At 37.4% G+C, this 22,458-nt stretch overlaps 1 protein-coding gene across 3 annotated transcripts in view; it reads right to left on the bottom strand.

The window, feature by feature from the left end:
- The window catches only part of LOC105466506 (Rho GTPase activating protein 42), a 312,048-nt gene that overhangs the window by 185,999 nt on the left and 103,591 nt on the right, over positions 1-22,458 (bottom strand). For 2 of the 3 annotated variants that reach the window (XM_071075500.1, XM_071075501.1), the window contains exon 3: positions 16,932-16,993. In XM_071075500.1, the coding sequence (XP_070931601.1) occupies positions 16,932-16,993 (62 nt within the window). Of the gene's footprint in view, positions 1-15,793; positions 15,813-16,931; positions 16,994-22,458 lie in introns of those variants that run through there. The other variant, XM_071075502.1, reaches the window with a different exon arrangement.

Here is a 22,458-nt window from a genome sequence, read left to right as displayed (position 1 = left end):
TTTAAAAGTCAGGAAACAACAGGTGCTGGAGAGGATGTGGAGAAACGAACCCGTTTTACACTGTTAGTGGGACTGTAAACTAGTTCAACCATTGTGGAAGACAGTGTGGCGATTCTTCAAGGATCTAGAACTAGAAATACCATTTGACCCAGCCATCCCATTACTGGGTATATACCCAAAGGATTATAAATCATGCTGCTATAAAGACACATGCACACCTATGTTTACTGTGGCACTATTCACAATAGCAAAGACTTGGAACCAACCCAAATGTCCATCAATGATAGACTAGATTAAGAAAATATGACACATATATACCCTGGAGTACTAGGCAGCCATAAAAAAGGATGAGTTAATGTCCTTTGTAGGGACATGGATACAGCTGGAAACCATCATTCTCAGCAAACTATTGCAAGAACAGAAACCAAACACCGCATGTTCTCACTCATAGGTGGGAATTGAACAATGAGAACACTTGGACACAGGAAGGGGCATATTACACACCAGGGCCTGTTGTGGGGTGGGAGGAGAGGGGAGGGATAGCATTAGGAGATATATCTAATATAAAGGACGAGTTAATGGGTGCCGCACACCAACATGACACATGTATACATATGTAACAAACCTGCACGTTGTGCACATGTATCCTAGAACTTAAATTATAATAATAAAATAAATAAATAAATAAATAAATAAGACTGACTCCTTTCTTTGTTAGGTCTCTGCTTAAATGACATTTACTCACTTAGGCCTTCCTTGATTTCCTGACATGAAAAACTCACCTACAGCCCCCTCTGCTACCTATCCTAGTTTATCTCCCTTTTTCCAGAGCATATATCACCATCTGATAATACATTTTGACTTTCTTCTTTGTTATGTCTGTTTCTGCTAACTAGAAGGCAGAAGCTCTTTTTGACCAGAGTTGTATTCTCAGCTCCTTGAGCAATATCCAGCCCAGAGAAAGAGATTAATAAATATTTGTTGAAAATAAATTACTGCTATCCTTTCCAACTACTTCAGTGTAGAAAATCCCATAAATTTCATCCGTTTTGTAAATAAAAATGAAACTATGCTATGGTCCACCATCCGCTTTGCTATAAAGTTTCCCAAATCCTACAGTTTACAGCTTGTATCTTTAAGCAAAAGATATAAGCAGAACCTGGCTGAACCTATTATTAATGTGTTCACTATATGAAGGCTCATTCATTCATAAGAAACTGAAGAGAGGGCCGGGCACAGTGGCTCATATCTGTAATCCTAGCACTTTGGGAGGCCTGGGTGGGTGGATCATATTAGCCCAGGAGTTTAACACCAGCCTGGGCAACACAGGGAGAGACCCCATCTCTATGGAAAGCAATATAAATATAACATTAAAAATTTTAAAAAAAAAGAAATTGAAAAGAAATCAGTTTTTGGTAGCAGTTTTTAAGTGTAAGCTCCATAAATGAGGTAGCGAACTTAGGGCTAATCAATGACACTGTCCAGCAGAGTACACAGTCACAGAAGACAATCAAATCAAGACATCTGGACTGGGCGCAGTGGCTCATGCCTATAGTCCCGGCACTTTGAGAGGCCGAGGCAGGCAGATCACTTGAGGTCAGGTCAGGAGTTTGAAATAAGCCTGGCTAACATGGTAAAACCCCATCTCTATTAAAAATATGAAACTTAACCAGGCGTGGTGGTGCATGCCTATAATCCTAGCTACTCAGGAGGCTAAGGCAGGAGAATCACTTGAGCCCGGGGGGCTTTTAGTGAGCCAAGGTAACACCACTGCACTCCAGTCTGGGTAACAGAGCAAGACTCTGTCTCCAAAGAAAAAAAGACATTCGAGGCAGAAGCAGCATGGATCACCTACTCCATGAATTCCCAAATTCTAGTCATTCACATTCTACTTCCACGATTTCGGCCATGGCCATGTCCTACATTTTTCCTTATAAACGGATTTACTTCTTTTACTAAGCATCCTACAAAGCAATAATTTTCATTAAATTCAGAGTTGTTTTGTATCCAACACACATTGAAATAAATATGGAACTACTAACATTCAAAATGTTCATTCTGGCCGGGCACGGTGGCTCACGCCTATAATCCCAGCACTTTGGGAGGCTGAGGGGGCGGATCACCTGAGGTCAGGACTTCAAGACCAGCCTGGCCGACATGGTGAAACCCCATCTCAACTTAAAATACAAAAATTAGCTGGACATGGTGGCGCATGCCTGTAATCCTAGCTACTGAGGAGGCTGAGGCAGGAGAGTAACTTGAACCGAGGAGGTGGAGGGTGCAGTGAGCCAAGGTTGCACCACTGCACTTCAGCTGGGGTGACACAGCGAGACTCTGTCCCCCGCCGCCAAAATAAATAAAATAAATAAATAAATAAAATGTTTATTTTATTGCTGGTGGTTTCCATTTTACACTTTGGGAAATGCTGAACACTCCTCATTTACAAAAAAGAAAACAAAGTCCCAAGGAGCTTAAAGCTTTACTAGATGTCAATAATTAATTGAGACCTAGACTTTCCCAGTTTGTGTTCTGGTTTCCTGCTGATCCTGAAAACACGTGTTATTTTACTTGCATCACTTACATAGTATTCTGTTACCTGAAGTAACAGAAATAATTCTGTGGGTAAAACGTAAAGTGAATATAATTAAAAGTCTCAGATGGGAGGGGATATTTTATTTTCCCTCTATAGAAATAAAGCAAGTACTATGGAGCGCAGTTTTTTTTCCACCAAGGCAGTTAGACATGATTATGCAAATAAAGAGTACATCACTTTTTCAAACAACAGCATATCTGCTGTTGAAAATATGTGAAAGATACAAAGGTTTGGTAGAAGTCTGGAATGTAAAAAAGGTAAAGTTTTCATAGGGTGGCCACATTTTCCAAAGGAAAAAAGGAAATACACTAGCTTCAGGACCAGCCTGTGGTAAACCACCACACTAGAAAAAAAAAGTTAACCAAATCGCTATCAGTTGAATTATTACAGTAAATTATCTTGTCTAGTACAGTCAGGGGAAAAAAAGAATGTTGGTTAAAACCATTCTTTTGAATGGACTCATTGATTGGTTTTCTATTTATTTAGTTCCCCCTTTACTATCTTAATTTTTTTTTTAATTTTATACATGAAAGTCCTGCACAACCTTTGTTTAGTTATCCTTGAGTCTCGTATTTTTTTTGCCACTTTTTAAAGGTTCTGTTCAGAAATATAATTAATTTACATATATTAACCTGGCTAACCTCTCTTATTTATCTCTAATAATTCGTAGATACTCTGCAATTTCCTACATGGACAATCATATCATAATATGACAATTTTGTTTCTTTCATTTTAAGTCTTAGATTTTTATGCCTTTGGCTTTTTTTTTTTTTTTTTTTTTTTTCTCCTGGAGACAGTCTCACTCTGTCACCCAGGCTCAAGTACAGTGGCACAATTTTGGCTCACTGCAACCTCCACCTCCTGGGCTCAAGTGATCTTCCCACCTCAGCCCCACATGTAGCTGGGACACCATGTCCAGCTAATTTTTGTATTTTTTGTAGAAACAGGGTTTCGCTGTGTTGCTCAGGCTGGTCTCAAACTCCTGGGCTCATGCAGTCCACCCACCTGGGCCTCCCAAAATGCTGGGATTACAGGAGTGACACAGGCACGCCCAGCCTGCCTCTGGTTTCATATTACTGAACAGACTAGGGGCCCTCCAAAACAATTTTGAATTTAAGCAGTAATAGTATACATCTTTGTGTGACTCCAAATTTTTAAGTGAATGTTTCTAATGTTTGAGTGAATTAACATGTTTCTAAGTCTTGTAAAATTTCATACACAACTATCATAGTATTCTGTTCAAACGACAACGTTAACCGGAAGTTTCTTAAGGTCATTGCCACACTATAATAGACAAGAGTTGGAGTGATTGCCCAACTCACAATAATTCCTTTGTTTCTGAAAATAGCTCTATATTCAAATGAAAGTCTATGCAACATATTCTGTCCCTTTAACCTTGGGTAATTGGTCAAGTGTCTTTAAGTGACCTTGGCTGGGCCAATCAGAGCCTCTCCTACATTTCTTTTTTTCTTTTTCTTTCTTCTTCATCTTGTCTTAAAATGAGAAACTAGACAATCCTCTCTAGAAACAATTTCTGTAAGGTTTAGTACAATGTTTATGACTCACCATGTGGAAGAAGCCAGCTAACAGAATGAGGCCGATAAGCAAATGAGAGGAAGAGATAAAAAACCTCTTAGAGGCCTTACAGTTTGTGATTCTGGCTGTTTCTTAATCCCACAAGCTGCCCCAATGTCTTCCCAATCAATTTCCTGTTTGACTTGCAAATGAGTATCCTGGGTGACACAGCGATAAATCACAGGATGAAGTAACATAGCATCTTGATAAGAACCCCTAAGAGTTAGGCTTTTCAAATTATGAATCCTGATTCCAGGAAAAAGGGAATATTTATGAATAATTTGTTATTTTTAATTACTATTATAACAAGTAAAATGTAATGAACTATTTACTATAACTTCATGAGATATTACCATTGGGAGAAATACACCTGATTTCTAGTTACTTTTCATAGTTAAGAGTGAATGTATAATTATCTCAAAAAAGTTTAATTTTAAAAAGCTTTTGTTGCCCTTTCTTTGGAAATTAAATGTATCAAATTATCAACTTAAATTTGCATTTTCTTCCGTAGTGCATAAATACGCTCTATGGTTTAATCAGAAGCAAAGACAAAAAGGATTGTGTTAACCAGAAACTGCTCCCTTATTTCTGAATATCTGGTTGGCCTGTCACCTGATATTTCCCATTCATCCATAGTTTTGTTACCATTATTTAAAATTGCCCTTCAGGATATCTTTTATAGGTATTTTGCTCTTCTACCTCATGCCTATTTTGGTTTACTTTTTCTGTCCTTTAAAATTAAGTGCATCACCCAGATGTTAAACTTTTAAGGGACAGTGACACAATAACTTTATATACATTTACCTTTTACAATATCAAAGTATCTTTGTGCTTCCCAAGTATCAAAGAAGAACATCAAAGCATGGTTTATGAATGGAATAAAGACTAGCACTTCCCCAACTGTACCGATGGAAAGCGATGGCCAACACTAGAGAGTAAATGTATTTTCAAAAGTGCAAAGATAAAAATGCAAAGATTTCAATATGATGTGCAATTGCAAGACTTCAAAATAAAACTTACTAAACTAGGATAAATGCCAAAGGCAGGAAAACGAAAGAACTAGAGATGCGATGAAAGAGACCAGAAGTGCAGGTGTTGTGTGGCAGCTCATATTCATAGCCAAAAGCAACAAAAAACCTTGACACCCAAAGATTCATAGGAAAACAGCAAAACTTAAAAAAAAAAAATTCACTACAGTTTATATCTTGACAGAAAAAGAGTCAGAAGAATATGAAAGTACTTTATTCAGAGTATCCTATTTTAAACTAATTGCTTTTTCAATAGCACTATCTGGTTTAAAAAAAAAGTTCCCTTTAAATTCTTCCCTGCAGTCAATGTCAAATATAAAAAAAAGGGAGGGGAGGGTCTTGGGAAACAGGAAAGTAGAAAGATTGGATGACTATTTGCACGTGTGCATCTACAAATCTTTAAATTTAGCAATTGAATATATAACCATGAAATACAAGCTATCAGACTAGCATTCATCATAAGAAAAAATATTCATGCCCAGATGATTATAAAGCTGGATAGCAAAATACAAACATATTTTAAAATTAGTGTCAGCTCAGTTCTCTATGTTGACTACATGCTATGACAGCGGAACTCCTAATAGCATACAACCTGAATTTTACTAAGGAAAAATACCACCTTCTTTTGTTTCCAAGTATTATTTTGCAAGAGCTAGTAAAAAGCACCACAAAAAGTCTCAGTTCTACATTTTTCTTTCTTTTCTTTTTATTTTTTTATTTTTTGAGACAGTATCGCTCTGTTACCAGGCTGGAGTGCAGTGGTGCAATCTCAGCTCACTACAACCTTCACCTCCCAGGTTCAAGCAATTCTCCTGCCTCAGCCTCCCAAGTAGCTGGGATATATATATATATATATATATATATATATATATTTTTTTTTTTTTTTTAAAGTAGAGACAAGGTTTCACCATGTTGGCCAGGATGGTCTCGATCTCCTGACCTTGTGATCCACCCACCTCGGCCCCTCAAAGTGCTGGGATGACAGGCGTGAGCCACCACGCCTGGCCACAGTTCTATATCTTTAATTCCTCTTTAATATACTCTATTAACGAGCAGTGAAATGGCTAAAAGGACACATGCCAGGGTAGGCTTCATTGTCTAAACACTGCATTATTTCTATTCTGAGGCATGTTTTGAATTTTGACAGACATTTGTAGTTATCATTAAGAGTCTTAAGTCATTTTCAGTTACAGACTCAAAAGATATAATCTATAAATATGAACACTTTCAGTTTTCTGTAATCCTAGCAATTATCCTATTCAATTACTTCTCACTAATGATTTTTTTTCCAAAGAGAGTTTATTTATCCCTCAGACTTAACCATAATGAATTAATTTAAACAATCTGAGAAATGGTAAAAAGAAAACTGATAATTCTCAACAATTACCTTTTCTTTTTCTTATCAAGGAGTTTGTACTACTAAACACTATGCTAAATTTTGAACAACCAAGATGGTTTTCGGAACACCTAACATATACAAGGAATACAAGAATATAAAAAAGAAAAGATCAGATCTCTGACCACAAGGTGATTAAAATCAAAACTAAAAGAGAGAAGACATGGGATGGAACAGAGCAATGAGCTGCAAGCCCCAACTGCTGGAATTGGGTCCTGTACATAAAGTGTGGTCACTTACTGGTGTTCTACATCACACTGAGTAACTCATTTAGAGGCTATGTTGTTTCAGATTGTTGTAAGGATCAAATAACATGTATATGAAAATGCCGGGCCCAGTGGCTCACGCCAGTAATCCTAGCACTTTGGGAGGCCGAGGCGGGGGGATTGCCTGAGGTCAGGAGTTCGAGACCAGCCTGGTCAATGTAGCGAAACCCTATCTCTACTAAAAATACAAAAATTAGCTAGACATGTTGGTGCGCGCCTATAATCCCAGCTACTCAGGAGACCAAGGTAGGAGAATCTCCTGAACCTGGGGGGCGGAAGTTGCAGTGAGCCGAGATCGTGCCATTGCACTCCAGCCTGGGCAACAAGAGCAAAAGTGTGTCTCAAAAGAAAAAAAAAAAAATGTATATAAAAGCTCTTTGCACAATTAAAAAACACAAATGAGGGACCAATAATCCCCAGACTTTGAGAGGCCAAGGCAGGTGAATCACCTGAGGTCAGGAGTTGGAGACCAGCCTGGCTAACATGGTGAAATCCCGTCTCTACTAAAAATACAAAAATTAGCCAGGCATGGTGGTGGGCAGCTATAATGGCAGCTACTTGGGAGGTCAAGGCACGAGAATCACTTGAGCTCGGAAGGCAGAGGTTGCAGTGAGTCAAGACCGTGCCAATGCACTCCAGCCTGGGCAACAAAGTGAGACTTGCCCCAAAAATAAATAAATAAATAAACAAATAAGAAATTTAAAAATGAATTTTATTATTGTTAGCACTAAAATATAAAAGCCATTATTATTGCAGTTGCAATAAATTGTATATGATCTACCACCTCTCAATACTATCTTAATATTTCACCGGAAAACTGGAAATCAGGAGATGGAAAGCATCCACAATTCAGTAAACGTGAAAATCAGAACTTTATACATGCAGGACATTGAGATGATGTATTATTCTTTTTTTTTGTTTGTTTTAATTTCAGGCAAAATCACTGTAGAAAAATGTTGCTATGGAGGCCGACATATCTAAAATTTGTTTCTAATAAAAGTTAACCTAAGACATACCAGAAACATAATCTGTTTTCATACATGTGGAATTTTGGCATACTGTGCCTCATTTACATGAGGCAATAAAAGAAACTGGATTACTTCACAGATAATTGCACTTAAGCATATAACAGCACCAAAGCCAGAAACTTAAGATTAATTAGTATCACCTACCGAGGGCATAGCTGCAAAACAAAGATGTATGGCAAAAATAATAAATACAGGGAAAACTTTCATCAAGAGAAACGGGGATACACAATTTTTTCAACATTTAAAATATTCTACTACTTCATAAATTCTGGGTTCAAGAATGGGGGAAAGACTTAAATAGATTTATCAGATTCACTGCACATTTTTAGATCTTACATGTCAAAAATTTAATGTGGGAACTGTCAAAGGATTGATGGATAAAGTTTTCACAGAAATATATGCCTAAGTATTATCAGAGGCATTTGAACCAGAGCAATTCTATCGTGAACAGGGGTGGAGTAAAATAAGGCTGAGACTTAACTGGGCTACATTCCCAGGAGGCTGGGGATTCTTAGTCACAGGATGAGATTGAAGGTTGGCACAAGATACTGATCATAAAGACCTTGCTGATAAAACAGGATGCAGTAAAGAAACCAGCCAAAACCCACCAATGCCAAGATGGCATCAAAAGCGACCTCTGGTCATCATTGTTCATTAGACATTAATTATAATGCATTAGCATGCTAAAAGACACTTCCACCAGCACCATGACGGTTTATAAATATCATGGCAACGTCAGGAAGTTACCCTACATGGTCTAAAAAGGGAAGGGATCCTCAGTTCTAGGAACTGTCCACCCCTTTCCCAGAAAACTCCTGAATACTCCACCCCTTGTTTAGCATATAATCAAGAAATAACTATAAGTATACTCAGTTGAACAGCCCACGCCACTGCTCTGCCTATGAAGTAGCCATTCTTTTGTTTCTTGACATCTATAATAACTTTCACTTTAGAGACTCGCCCCAAATTCTGTCTTGCATGAGGTATAAGAACCCTCTCTTGGGATATGGATTGGGATCGCTTTTCAGTAACAATATGATGAACTTGTTGAAAATTAAGATAATTTCAAAACTTATGACTATGTTCTTCCCTTCTTCCCTAATTTTTGTAAGATATTGAAGTAATACATCCAAAGTACTTATTAGCACATCTTACATACGATATCAACAATACATGTTAGTTATTGTTATTAATGGACTCTGTAATTGAAATAGAGTCTTAGTTTGTGACACTGTGATTTATATGAAGGCTCCAGATCCCCACAGCATGGGTTCAAACCCTTGCGATACCATGTATTAGTTATGTGCCTTTGAGTTTCCTCTCGTTTGAAATGGGTACATTAATAGCATATACTTCTGAAGCCTGCTGTGCATATTAAATCAGTTGAAACATATGAAGCAACTGCAGCAGTGCCTTGCACCTTGGAATGTTCAGTGTCAGTTGCTATCATCATCTAAAGCAGTGCTGCCCTATAGAAATATAATGCAAGGCACATAACAACAAACACATTTTAGGTGTTCGACAGACACATATTCCTGATGTCTAATGTACTGAGCACCACTAATAGATTCTTCACATCTCTTGAGGCTCACACGAAAGCTCAAAATCAACTGATGTTACCGACACACTTTTTTCTTTCTTAAATATCTAGGCCAGGCGTGGTGGCTCATGCCTGTAACGTCAGCACTTTAGGAGGCCGAGGCGGGTGGATCACGAGGTAAGGAGTTTGAGACCAGCCTGGCCAACATAGTGAAACATGTAATAAAAATACAAAAAATTAGCCAGGCGTGGTGGCAGGCACCTGTAATCCCAGCTACTCAGGAGGCTGAGGCAGGAGAATCGCCTGAACCTGGGAGGCAGAGGTTGCAGTGAGCCGAGATCGCGCCGTTGCACTCCAGCCCAGGTGACAGTGAGATACTCTGACTCAAAAAAAAAGTTAAGAAGTTAGAAAATAAACATCTAAATCTATTCTGATTTTACTCCCATTAACTTTATTAACTTTATGTTTTAAAATAAAAGTGAAAGAAAAATAGAGGCCTTAATAGTCTTACAAAGAGAATATTATTGAAATTTTAATGAAGGTTATAAATTTTTCTTCTAAGTCCCCCTATAAGTTTTTTTTGTCCCAAAATAATACCCAGACAACTAGTTCATTTCAGGGAAGTACTTTTATTACTCAAGGATAAAAAGACAGGCTGGACACAGTGGCTCATGCCTGCAATCCTAACACTTTGGGAGGCCGAGGTGAAATGATTACTTGGGGCCAGGTGTTCGAGACCAGCCTATGCAATATGGTGAGGCCCGCAATCTCTGAAAAATAAAAATAAAAAGATAAAAACTGAAGAATTGGTTGGTCATGGTGGCACATGCCTATAATCCTAGCTACTCAGGAGGCTGAGGCAGGAGGATCACTTGAGCCTAAAAATCCAAGGCTGCAGTGACCAGCCCGGGAGACAAAGTAAGACTCTGTCTCTAAAAGAATATACAAATACTGGGAAATCTAAAGCAAAATTTGTAACTTACACAGGTCAAAGGCAAACGTGAAATGTTGTGGGCAATGGTAGTTCTCATGTTTATCAAAATGAAAAATAAAAGAAATAAGTTCACTGGTATAAATTCTCTAAGATAAACCCTAGGTAAAATATTTTGAAGTTGAAGCTTCCCCCATTGGTGACAAAGATATAGCCAAGAAAAAAAATCTACATTGCTAAACACACAAGAAATCATTTGTCAAGGTCAGGGACTGTACTAGAAAGTGAGGGGCCCCGGGGTCAGACAATGATTGGAGGGTAAAGGAAGAGCATAAAGTGGACCAGATAATTTGGACCTTCTGTCCTAAGGAATGCTGCAGCCACTGGGTCCACAACCTATGTCTGTTATGGTCAAACATCTCTACTATATGCAAGTGAAGAAACAGGTTTTGATCAAGTCATCCAAAAAGCTTTCTCTCAGTTCTCCTACTGATCTAATGTCCCCTAGGAGGACATTAGACTCTACCTTGATTCTACCACATCTGATCAAACTGTGGACTCGATGAACCTCAGAGCTCTATCCTCCCACCCTTTCTCTTCTGTCTCACACTCTTAGCCCGGGTGATCTCACCCATTCTTATAGCTTTAAATGCCTCAACATATGTTGACAACTCCTAAATGTATATCTCCAGCCCCAGCTCCTCCCCTGAATTCTAGAACCATACATCTAGCTGCTCCCCAAACAAAGCTACTTAGATATACAATAGGCATCTAAATCTACCTAATTTTTTTTTAGTAGAGATGGGGTCTCTCTATGTTGCCCATGCTGGTCTCTAACTCCTGGCCTCAAAGCCATCCTCCTGCCTTGGCCTCTCAAAGTGCTGAGATTACAGGCATCTTCATAAACAGCAACATCCCCCACCAGCTCCATTATTTTTCTTTTTAGCATTTATCACCACCAGACATAATTTGTTTAATGTTTGTTTCTTCCCCTTAGAATGCAAGTTTCATCCACGCATGGTGGCTCACGCTTGTAACCCCAGCACTTTGGAAGGCAGAGGTGGGCAGATCACGAGGTCAGGAGATCGAGACCATCCTAGCTAACATGGTGAAACCCTGTCTTTACTAAAAATACAAAAAAAAAAAAAAATTACTCAGGCGAGGTGGCGGGCACCTGTAGTCTCAGCTACTCGGGAGGCTGAGGCAGGAGAAGGGTGTGAACCCAGGAGGTGGAGCTTGCATTGCGCTGATATCGCACTGCTGCACTCCAGCCTGGGTGACAGAGCGAGACTCTGTCTCAAAAAAAAGAATGCAAGCTTCATGAGAGCAGGTATTTCTGTTATAATATTAGAACTCAAGGGGACTAAACTAAGGCTATATGGAAAGGGCAGGGGGCCAGGGGAGATATGTGGGATGAAGCCTCAGTGACAAGAGGGAGCCAATCATGACAGGATATGGATGAGGATGTTCAAGGCAGAGGAAAGGGCAAAGGTATAAAGTTCAAAAGAAGCCTGTAGTGACACATGAAGAGGAATAGAAAGAAACCCATAGGGTTGGAGAACAGGCAAGAGGGAGTGTATTAAGAAGGGAGAGGCCAGCCTCAATGGCTCATGCCTGTAATCCCAGCACTTTGGGAGGCCGAGGCAGATGGATCACTTGCGGCCAAGAGTTTGAGACCAGCCTGGCCAACTTGGTGAAACCCCATCTCTACTAAAAAAACAAAAATACAAAAATTAGCCAGGTAAAGTGGTGTGCGACTGTAGTCCCCGCTACTCAGGAGGCTGAAGCACGAAAATCACTTTAACCTGGGGGGTGGAGGTTGCAGTTAGTCAAGATCACGCCACTGCACTCCAGCCTGGGAGACAGAACGAGACTCTGCCTCAAAAAAAACAAAGAAGGGAGAAATGGGGGTGGGTGAGGTTCCAGGGATTTAGGGGGTGGCACTATCACCTCCAGTGGCATGGAGGCAAAAGGGTCAACTTCACTATTTCAATACAAATAACAAAGAAGAGGTTCCCTAGAACTCTTCCAGAAGGCCACAACCTAGCGTTTCATCCTTTTCCAGGGAGTTCTCTTGTTATGTTAACATTGGTTCAAATTAATTTTGAACAGCCTAAGACGAAATGGTGGCATTTGCATAGCCAAGTCAGCTGTGATCTAAAGAAAAAGACTGGTTTCCGTAGTGGTACAGAAACTGAGAAGACGTTACCACAAAGTGTACATGGTTTAGAAGCCCCTCTCTGTATTAGGGGTAATCTGAGTCTGACCACAAAGACACCTTTTCAATGACACCTTCTAACCAAAATCATTGAAGTGTTTGCTGCATTTTATGTGGAAAAATTCTAGCATTTCCAATAAAGATGCACTTTTTAAAAAGCATATATCAATAATTGATACCAGATCCTCACCTTTTAAGTAATAAGCATTTTATTAAGGTCAGTACAAAGAGCTTTTAGATTATTTCTTACATTTGTGCCATTAAATTGCTGTTCTCTTCCTAGCCACATGATGGCAGGTGTCAATCAGCACTATGGAAAATCCTGCATTATGGAAGGTGTGTGAGACGTATGAGACAGAATAAACTATACCCTCCTCAAAAGTTTCTGAAACATACTTTCCATTATTTTCTCAGGTGCTTTTCTGTTGCATTAAAACTGCATTTTAGTTGGCTTTAGCAGAAACGTAAAAAAAAAGAAAAAAAAAAACTCAATACTTAAAGTTAGAAGGAGACAAGAGGAAGTTCCATTTCAAAAATCCATGTTTCTTTGGGCTCTTTTCTGCAAATAGTCATTAATCTCCCAAGATGACATATTCATCTTCCTAAATATGGTAAATCTTCCTCATGCTGAGATTACAGGTATGAGCAACTGTGTCCAGCCAATATTTTTGTTTACTCATTGTTTCAACATACTGAAGACTTTGGTCAAACCTAACAAACATATATATATATATAATACTCATGATTTATCAATAAAAAAAACATAATCTGAATTAGTGGTTTTATAATTAATTATATAGTCCCTTTACAATTTCCTGGTACACTAAATAAATTTAAAAAGTCACATGAATTTTTGATGCCAGTGCAAATAAATTATATTTATGTAAAACTGTAGTCTACTAAGTGTGCAATAGTGTTTTGTCTAAAAAAAATGGTGTACATACCTTAATTTAAAAGTATTTCATGCCTGAAAAATGCTAACAATCATCTGAGCCTTCAGCAAATCATAATCTTTTTGATGGTGGAGGCTCCTGTCTTGATGTTGATGATTGTGAACTGATCAGGGTGGTGTTTGCTGAAGGCTGGAGTGGCTGTGGTAATTTCTTAAGACAACCATGAAGTCTGTAGCATTGATTGAATCTTCCTTTCACAGAAAATTTCTCTGTAGCATGAATTACAGTTTGATAGCATTTTACCCATGGTAGAACCTCTTTCAAAGTTGAAGTCTATCTTGTCAACCCTGCTACTGCACTCTCAACTAAGTTTATGTAGTATTCTAAAACCTTTGTTGTTATTTCAACAATATTCACAAGGAGTATCTTCACAAAGAGTAGATTTGATCCCAAGAAACCATGTATTTTGCTTATCCATAGGAAGCAATTCCTTATCCATTTAAGTCTCATCATGAGATTGCAGCAATTCAGTCACCTCTTCAGGCTCCACTTTAAATTCTAGTTCTCTTAAATCTTCCATCACATCTATAGTTACTTACTCCACTGAGTTTTGAATCTCTCCAAGTCATCCATGAGGGTTGCAATCAACTTCTTCCAAACTTCAGTTGATATTTTGACCTCTTTGTGAGCATGCATTACTAGAATCAACTTCTAGTGATGAATCTTTTCCAGAAAGTTTTCAATTTACTTTGATGAGCTCCATCAGAAAAATCAAAATCTATGGCAGCTATAGCCTTGCAAAAACGTATTTCTTAAATCATAAGACTTGAAAGTCAAAATTACTCCTTGATTCATGGGCTGCAGAATGAATGTTGGGTTAACAGACATGAAAACAACACTAATCTCCTTGCACATCTCCATCATAGCTCTTGGGTGACCAGGTACATTGTCAATGAGCAGTAATATTTTTAATGTTATCTTTGGTTTTTTTTGTTTTTGTTTTTTTGTTTTTTTGTTTGTTTTTTCCTGAACAACAGGTCTCAACAGTGGGCTTAAAATATTCAGTAAACCATGCTGTAAACTGATGTGCTCCCATCCAGGCTCCATGTTCTATACCTAGAGCCCAGATAGGGTAGATTTAGCATAATTCTTAAGGGCCCTAGGATTTCTGGAATGGTAAATGAGCACTGGCTTCAACTTAAAGTCACCAGCCACATTAACCCCTAACATGAGAATCAGCCCATCCTTTGAAGCCAGACACTGACTACTTTTCTTTTACTGCTATGAAAGTCCTAGATGGCATCTTCTTCCAAGGGAAGGCTGTTTTGTCTACATTGAAATTCCATTGTTTAGTATAGCCACCTTCATCCATGATCTCAGCCAGATCTTCTGGATAACTTGCTGCAGCTTCTATATCAGCACTTGGCTGCTTCACCTTGCATTTTTATGTTATGGTGATGGCTTCTTTCCTTAAACCTCATGAACCAACCACTACTAGCTTCAAACTCTTCTTCTGTAGCTTCCTTACCTCTTTCAGCATTCATAGAATTGAAGAGTTGGGCCAGATGCAGTGGCTCACGCCTGTAATCCCAGCACTTTGGGAGGCAAAGGCAGGCTGATCACAAGGTTAGGAGTTCGAGACCAGCCTGACCAACATGGTGAAACCCCCATCTCTACTAAAAATACAAAAATTAGCCAGGTGTGGTGGGGTGCACCTATAATCCCAGCTACTCAGAAGGCTGAGGTAGGAGAATCACTTGAACCCGGGAGGCGGAGGTTGCAGTGAGCAGAGATCACGCCACTGCACTTCAGCCTGGATGACAGAGTGAGACTCCGTCTCAAAAAAAAAAAAAAAAAAAAAAAAGAATTAAAAAGAGTTAGGGACTTGTTCTCAATGGGTTTGGCTTAAGGAAATGTGGCTAGTTTGATCTTCTATCCAGACCACTAAAACTTTCTCCATATCAGTACTAATGCTGTTTCATTTTCTTATCATTTGTGGGTTTAATAGATTAGTACTTTTAATTTCCTCCAAGAACTTTCCTTTGCACTCACAACTTTCCTAACTATTTGGTTCAAGAGGCCTAGCTTTAAGCCTGTGTCAGCTTTTGACATGTCTTCTTCACTAAACTTAAATCATTTCTACCTTTTGGCTTAAAAAAGTGAGAGACACATGACACTTCCTTTCACTTGAATACTTAGAGGCCATTGTAAAGATTTTAATTGGCCTAATTTCAATATATTTATGTTTCAGGCAATAGGGAGATCTGAGGACAGGAAGAGAGATGGGTGAATGGCTGGCTGGTAGAGCAGTCAGAATACACTTACCATTTATTGATTATGTTCACAGTCTTATTTGGGTAGGGTTTGTGGAGTCCCAAAAAAGTCCTAACAGTAACCCCAACATTCACTCATCACAGGTCACCACAACAGATATAATACTAAAGAAAAAATTTGAAACATTGAGAGAATTACCAAAATGTGACACAGAGACAGAAAGTACACACATGTTGTTAGAAAAATGGTGCCAACACATTTGCTCAATGCAGGTTACCAAAACCCTTAATTTGAAAACAAAAACAAAACAAATGAAAAACAAAAACCACACATTATCTGCAAAATGCAGTACAGTAAAGCACAAAGAAATGAAGTATGGCTGTATGTGTGTATATAATCCCCCAAGTGGACAGTGAGGTCAGTTAAATCAGAGATAATGTCTTAGAGAAGTCCGTAACCCTCACTGTAACTATCAGCATCGTTATCAACATCAACATGTATTCACTACGTGCCAGGTGCTGCTACAGATGCTTTTCAACAATCCTGTGGGATATATACTACTATTTTTCCCATATTACAGATGAGAACATTGCATCATAGACAGAGAACATCACAGATATTTGAAAACACTGGGCATAAAATTCTATTTTTGAATGGGTGTTTCACCAGTAACTATGCTCTAATACCTTTGCATATATTCATCCATCAATATAGAATGCTTTCCCTACCCTTCCCAGCCTAGCAAAATTCTCCCAAACTTCAGGGTTCAACTCAAATGTTACCTTTTAACATTAACCTGGCAAGTAAGTTCCTCTTTCCATGAATTGTCTGAAACATTTGAAACATGTCTGTATTACAACACTGAGGTTGTTATAACCTCTAAATGTTTGCTGAATTAGAATAGGTTTCTTAATAGCAGTCTGTTCAATATTTTTAATCTCTAGAACAGTAAATTGAAAGCAAAATAAAGGTAGTTTACATATGCCAAGCAAATAAAATAATTAGAAAAAAGGTATATCTTATTAGCAATATATGATCATTATAGTCACAAATCGTTCCAAAAATACATATAACAATTAGTAGATGTGTCAAATCATAAGGCCTTGTATAAAGTTCGCTAGTTCAGGAGGTCTATTCTTTAATATGTTGAAACAAAGCAATATTCTTAAGAAATACAGAACAGACTTACCAGTCTTCGCCTTTCTTCTTCTACTGCAATGAGTAGTCTTGCAAATTCTTTTAGTGACTGAGCTGTTTGGAAAAAAAAAAAAAATGAAAAGCATTAATATTTTCATTGCTAATATCTAATTACACAGGAAGAAACATTAAAAGGAAGCTAGTTATTAATTTGTATCTGTGATTTTATGTTTGTATAACCATAAAAGAATATACAATAGGATCCTAATGACTAACAGCTATGGATCAGAGATGTATGTTTGTCTGCATGCTACAAATTAAAGCTTAGTAAGTACCAACAATATTTTTTCTTCAAAGACATTGGAAGAGATATAGCTTATATATTTAATATGTAAAATGTACATACACATTGATAAATATAGCATTGAAATCATTAAGCAGTGACCTACAAATAATCAAACATTTTTAAGTCTATAAGGAGCAATAAATCTACTATTTCATGTATTTGATAGCAGCCAGTAATGCAAAATTTTCCACTGACTTCTAGAAGCTGAAGTGTCACAGATAATTGGAAACAGATTCCATATACTGAAGGGATCAACTTTACTTCTACATGCAAGGTATGTTAGATCTTTGCTGTTCAATTCAGTGTGGTCAGAAGAACCAGTAGCATCAGCATCTTGGGAGTTTGTTAGAAATGCAGACTGTCAGGCCCCACCCCAGAATCTGCATTTTAACAAGATCCCCTAGTGATCTGTTTCTATATTAAAGTTGAGAGGCCTGCTGAACTATCGGTACCTATATTGCTTTACTTTTGGTAGGAACTGAACAAGGACAGCAATTTAAATTGAAATGGGAAAGATCAAGTATTCAGAAACATTGTGGGAACAAATAAAAACTAAACAAATAAATTAAAGGGAGGTTATAGTAGCATATTCTCTAAAAATGCATAGGTCCAAATGGCAATTATGGAAGAGTAATTCACCTATATCAATTTTTCATACCTAATGCTTAAAATGAATAATTAACCAAATTCAGAATGTTTGGGTCACAAAAATGATAACACAAATAAACCTTCTCTTCTATGTCCTTTTTCTTTTTTTTTTTTTTTTTTTTTTTTTTTTTTTTGAGACAGGGTCTAGCTCTGTTGCTCAGGTTTGAGGGCAGTGGTGAGATCTTGGCTCACTATAGCCTCGACCTCCCAGGCTCAAGCAATCTTCCCATCTCAGCCTCCCAAGTATGTAAGACTACAGGCATGTACCACACCTGGCTAATTTTGTTTATTTATTTACTTATTTATTTTGTAGAGACAGGGTCTCACTATGTTGCCCAGCTGGTCTCAAACTCTTGGACTCAAGTGATCCTCCTGCCTCAGCCTCCTAAAGTGCTGGGATTACAGGTATGAGCCACTGCATCGGCCATACAACCTTATTTATTAGATTCCTAGTCACTTCCTTTTCCCATTTTAGCACTGGAAACAACCTGTGAGACCAGAAGTTTAGTAATTCTGGCATAAAGCCAACAACAAAGACAAGTAAGTGAGAAAAACAAATCAAGAGTCTCATCAAAAGAACTCATTAAGCAAGATAAAAAATATTTCCCATTTAACAATTAAATATTCCAACTTAAAATGTTGTTTTCTCTTTTCAGAATTACTAGGCTTACACTAGCCAAACTGGTGTGAAATGTTAAACCCTATGATTATTTCATATTGGATTTTATTCACAGCTACCCGAACAAAAATCAATGGATTACCTGGGAGACTCAGGATAATCTGATAAATACATTAATGGTCTTTTCTTTGAAGTTTGGATAAAAGAAATCTCTTCAGAAATACTGATATTAATGTTATAATACATTTCCAGTTTTGAAAACAGTAAGTTGAACAAAAATTATTATATAAAGAATATGTTAACTGGAGTGTATAACAGTATATTATATTTTTGCGCTTTCTTTTGGTAAAGAAAGTATTCCATCATTCTGGTAGGTATCTACTGCCACTGAAGTTCTTGGTTGGTGAGCTTGAAGAAGTCAACAAAACTCTGGGTGCTAGAAGGCAATTAATAACAGGTCTATAAAGAAAGAAGTCAAGAGGTAGGTCAGTTTGGGCTGCCTGAGTGTAATAATAAGTATGTTTCTTTAAAAAAAGAAAATTCCAAGTCAATTGTTAATTCCTGGGAAAACAACGTTATACAAATAACACAATCACAATAAACTGAGTAACTGACTTGTAACTAATATGTACAAAATCACAACAATATGATATGAAAAACTGATTTTGCTGAAGTTGTTTTAATTATCGAGAGAATAGGAGAAAGGCATGTATAAAATAGTGTGAAGTAAAGTCATGTATGAAAACAGTATGAAGCAAATGATAAATATCTAAAACTGAAAAACAAATTTTAAAAATAGCAGGACAATCATGGTCTTGAAAAAATTACAAGAAATGACTAAAAGTTCAACATAGTCTTTCTGAGAAATTAAAGTTAAGTAGTGGGGACTGGCAAGATAGGAGACTGCTAGTTTTCATTCATCCTAACGAAATCTATAATTTTTTCAACACATAATGAAAAATAAAACATGCTACAAATGCTTTATTTTCATACTAGTCTAACTGCTAGGAAGACATAGATCCTTTGTTATTAAATTTCCCAAAGGGCTAAATAAATACCTAGTACATAGAAGCCTGTCAACAGCTATTTTGGAATTAATGAAAATATAACAATATTAGATTGGCAGAAGCACACTAGAACTTCCCATTTGGTCAACCCAGGAAATGATCACTGGCTCATACAGCCCCATGCTGTATCTTACTGCCTCCTGGGTATTGCCTCTGAGAACAGCTGAAGTCCACAGGCTTCCCCTAAGGTACCTCCTACCTCAAGAGCAAATGATGAAGTTGCCTTAAATCAGATTTTGGTTACAAGTAAGAAAACAAGCTCTCATTTTGCTATTATACCTTTTTGTTTAAAAATTTACGATGCTGTTTTCTATTTTACTTTAATTGTTTTCTGGTCTGTTTCCCACATGAACACTATTTATAGATTTAGTAAGATAATAGTTGATTATAATGGCAATGTCTGAGAAGAAACATTTTAACATGCAAAAGCAATTGCTTGTCTGGTTCCCCACAACAAAAACTCGTCTTCCTCCAGGAGTTTTCTGAGACTGGCCCCAATTTGACAATAAATTTTCTTTCCTCTTTTTTTTTTGTTGATTTTTCAGGGAAAGGACTTCAAAAAACGAACTGGTCTCTAAATTTTGTAGTCTCAGTTCCAGAAAAGTACATATTTCTTGGTACAATGAAGACACTCATGTTTGTCATTTGTTCTGTTAAAAAAAAAAATGTTGAGGACATTAAACATTCATTTTATGAATTAGTAACAGTGGCCTAACTTTTTAAGCCCATATCTGAAATTTTCCTCTAAATCCTTTCGTTTATAATAATATCAAAGCATTGTGTTTATAATAGTTTTCTAGGCTTAGCACAACGCAGATCTTTCTGTGCTTTCTTAAACAGGAATTTACAATACCATAAATAAGGTAGAAGAATGTAAGGTATTATCATGTAAATTGCATTTTAAGAGAACAGGCTGATGGGAATCTCCAGTCACTTCCCTGCCTGACCCACTCACAAAGTCTAACAGAAACCTCTGACACAAGCCAGGCAGATCCAAACTTCCTAGTGCGCCCCAGCAGCTCCCTAGACATGAAAGGCCAGGGTTAGAATTTCTGGTGCACAAGACCCAAAAATGCCCTAAGAGACCATGAAAACTGTGGAGTCTATTCTATACCACACATTGGGCAAAAAGCATATACAAAATAACTCCCCCCACCACCCATCACTGTGCTTTATACAGAATAGTTACTGAGTTTGTGTGAATGCTTGAGCCATTTATACTGACTTTCCTTAAGCAAAATCTGAAAGTTGCATGCACATTTCTAATACTCAAGTATCAGCAATAATTTGTAATATCTCATATTTTAATTGTCAATATTATTTACATAACAATTACTTTATTATCTGATTTGGGGATCCAGACTAACATGTAATACAACAGCTGGTCCTAAAATTACAGATTTTAACCATAACAACATTTTTTATGACAAGAGCTTGATTTAGTCAGAGATACATTCCAAAACCAATACTTAATACAGAGTAGACTGAAAATAGATGATCATTAAATGAATTTGGGAGTTTAAAAATACATTTCCACAATCTATTTTCTCTACAAGGAGAAACATAGCAACTCTTATTCTGGGATTCATGAAATACTATAAAAAGATACGGAAGATACTTTGGGGAATTATGTTAGCTATCTAAATTCCTGCCACCTGCATGAAACTTTGCTGACTATATTCAATAATAATCTCTCTCCCTTCCTGTCCATCTGGAGCATGAGATTACTAAAGAACAATCAAAATATAGTTTCATATATAAATTTTAACTTTCTAACAAATTATTGAGTTTATGAATATTATCATAGGTTTCCTTTTTATCTGTACAACATAATATTGGAAAAACACTTTCAGAACAAAAAAATATATATATTACTCAAGTCTATTTATGACACGTGCTGAGAGTATAAATGTTCACAAATACAATAGTTGAATCATACCTAGACAGTGAGGAAGTATGATGACAGCTTCTATATTTGTCAATATCATAAATCCTGAAACATTCCTAAACTGTCTAAAATACCTATTTTGCAGATTAATATTTTTAGCAGGCTTATATTCACCCTACTATTTTTGCCTGGAAGATCTGTTTAATGTCTAAAAGTAGAATGAGAGAAAATTTTTAAAATTGCTCGTTCATTGTTGACATAACGCCACTACCTTAAACCCTAGATAATATACCATCAAATGTTTCAACAATTGATCAGTTTGGGCTTTATATATTTTAAAACTACAATGAAAATTGGGAAAGTATGTCTCTCTTGCATCCAATTAACATTTATATCATAATCAGACAATGCTGTGTTAAAAATTTCTTCCAGAAGTCTTTCCTTAAACTTAAATAGCATAAAACACATACCCAAAAAACAGTACAGATTATAAATTCAGTGACATATACAGTTATGTCAACAGCACACTATATCACTTTATTGGACTGCACAAATCACTTATGACCTTCTGTAAGGAAGATGGCTGCACTTTAGTCAGGAATAGGCCAAGGTGGCCTTCCAGCCCAGCATGACTCAGCAGGTTTGGAGTGCAGGCGCAAAGCTCTGCATGTTATATAACCATGCAAGACGCATTAGGTGATCACTCACATGAGCGCATGCTTGGCTTGGAGCCACTACTCTCTGTAAAAGGTATAACTACCCTGCTAACGCTCACACCCAGGCCCGCGCCCATGGCTTGACTGAGCCCATGGCTTGCTTGCGCCCACAGCTCACTCATGCCCAGAGAGAGAGTAAAGCCATATCAAAACTGTCTACGATCCCTCGAGCATTTTTTCCAGCTACCTGCCACTCATCCACCCACTCCCCTCGGTCCTCAGCTTGGGTTGGAACCTGACACTTGGTATAACACCCTCAGATATGCTATAATGGAGAACTGGGTCAGCAGTAATA

The sequence above is a fragment of the Macaca nemestrina genome, chromosome 12, assembly GCF_043159975.1.
Source record: "Macaca nemestrina isolate mMacNem1 chromosome 12, mMacNem.hap1, whole genome shotgun sequence".
In the NCBI taxonomy this organism is placed as follows: Eukaryota; Metazoa; Chordata; class Mammalia; order Primates; family Cercopithecidae; genus Macaca; species Macaca nemestrina.
The sequence above is the reverse complement of the archived record's forward strand: the minus strand, read 5'-3'. Positions and strand labels throughout refer to the sequence as shown.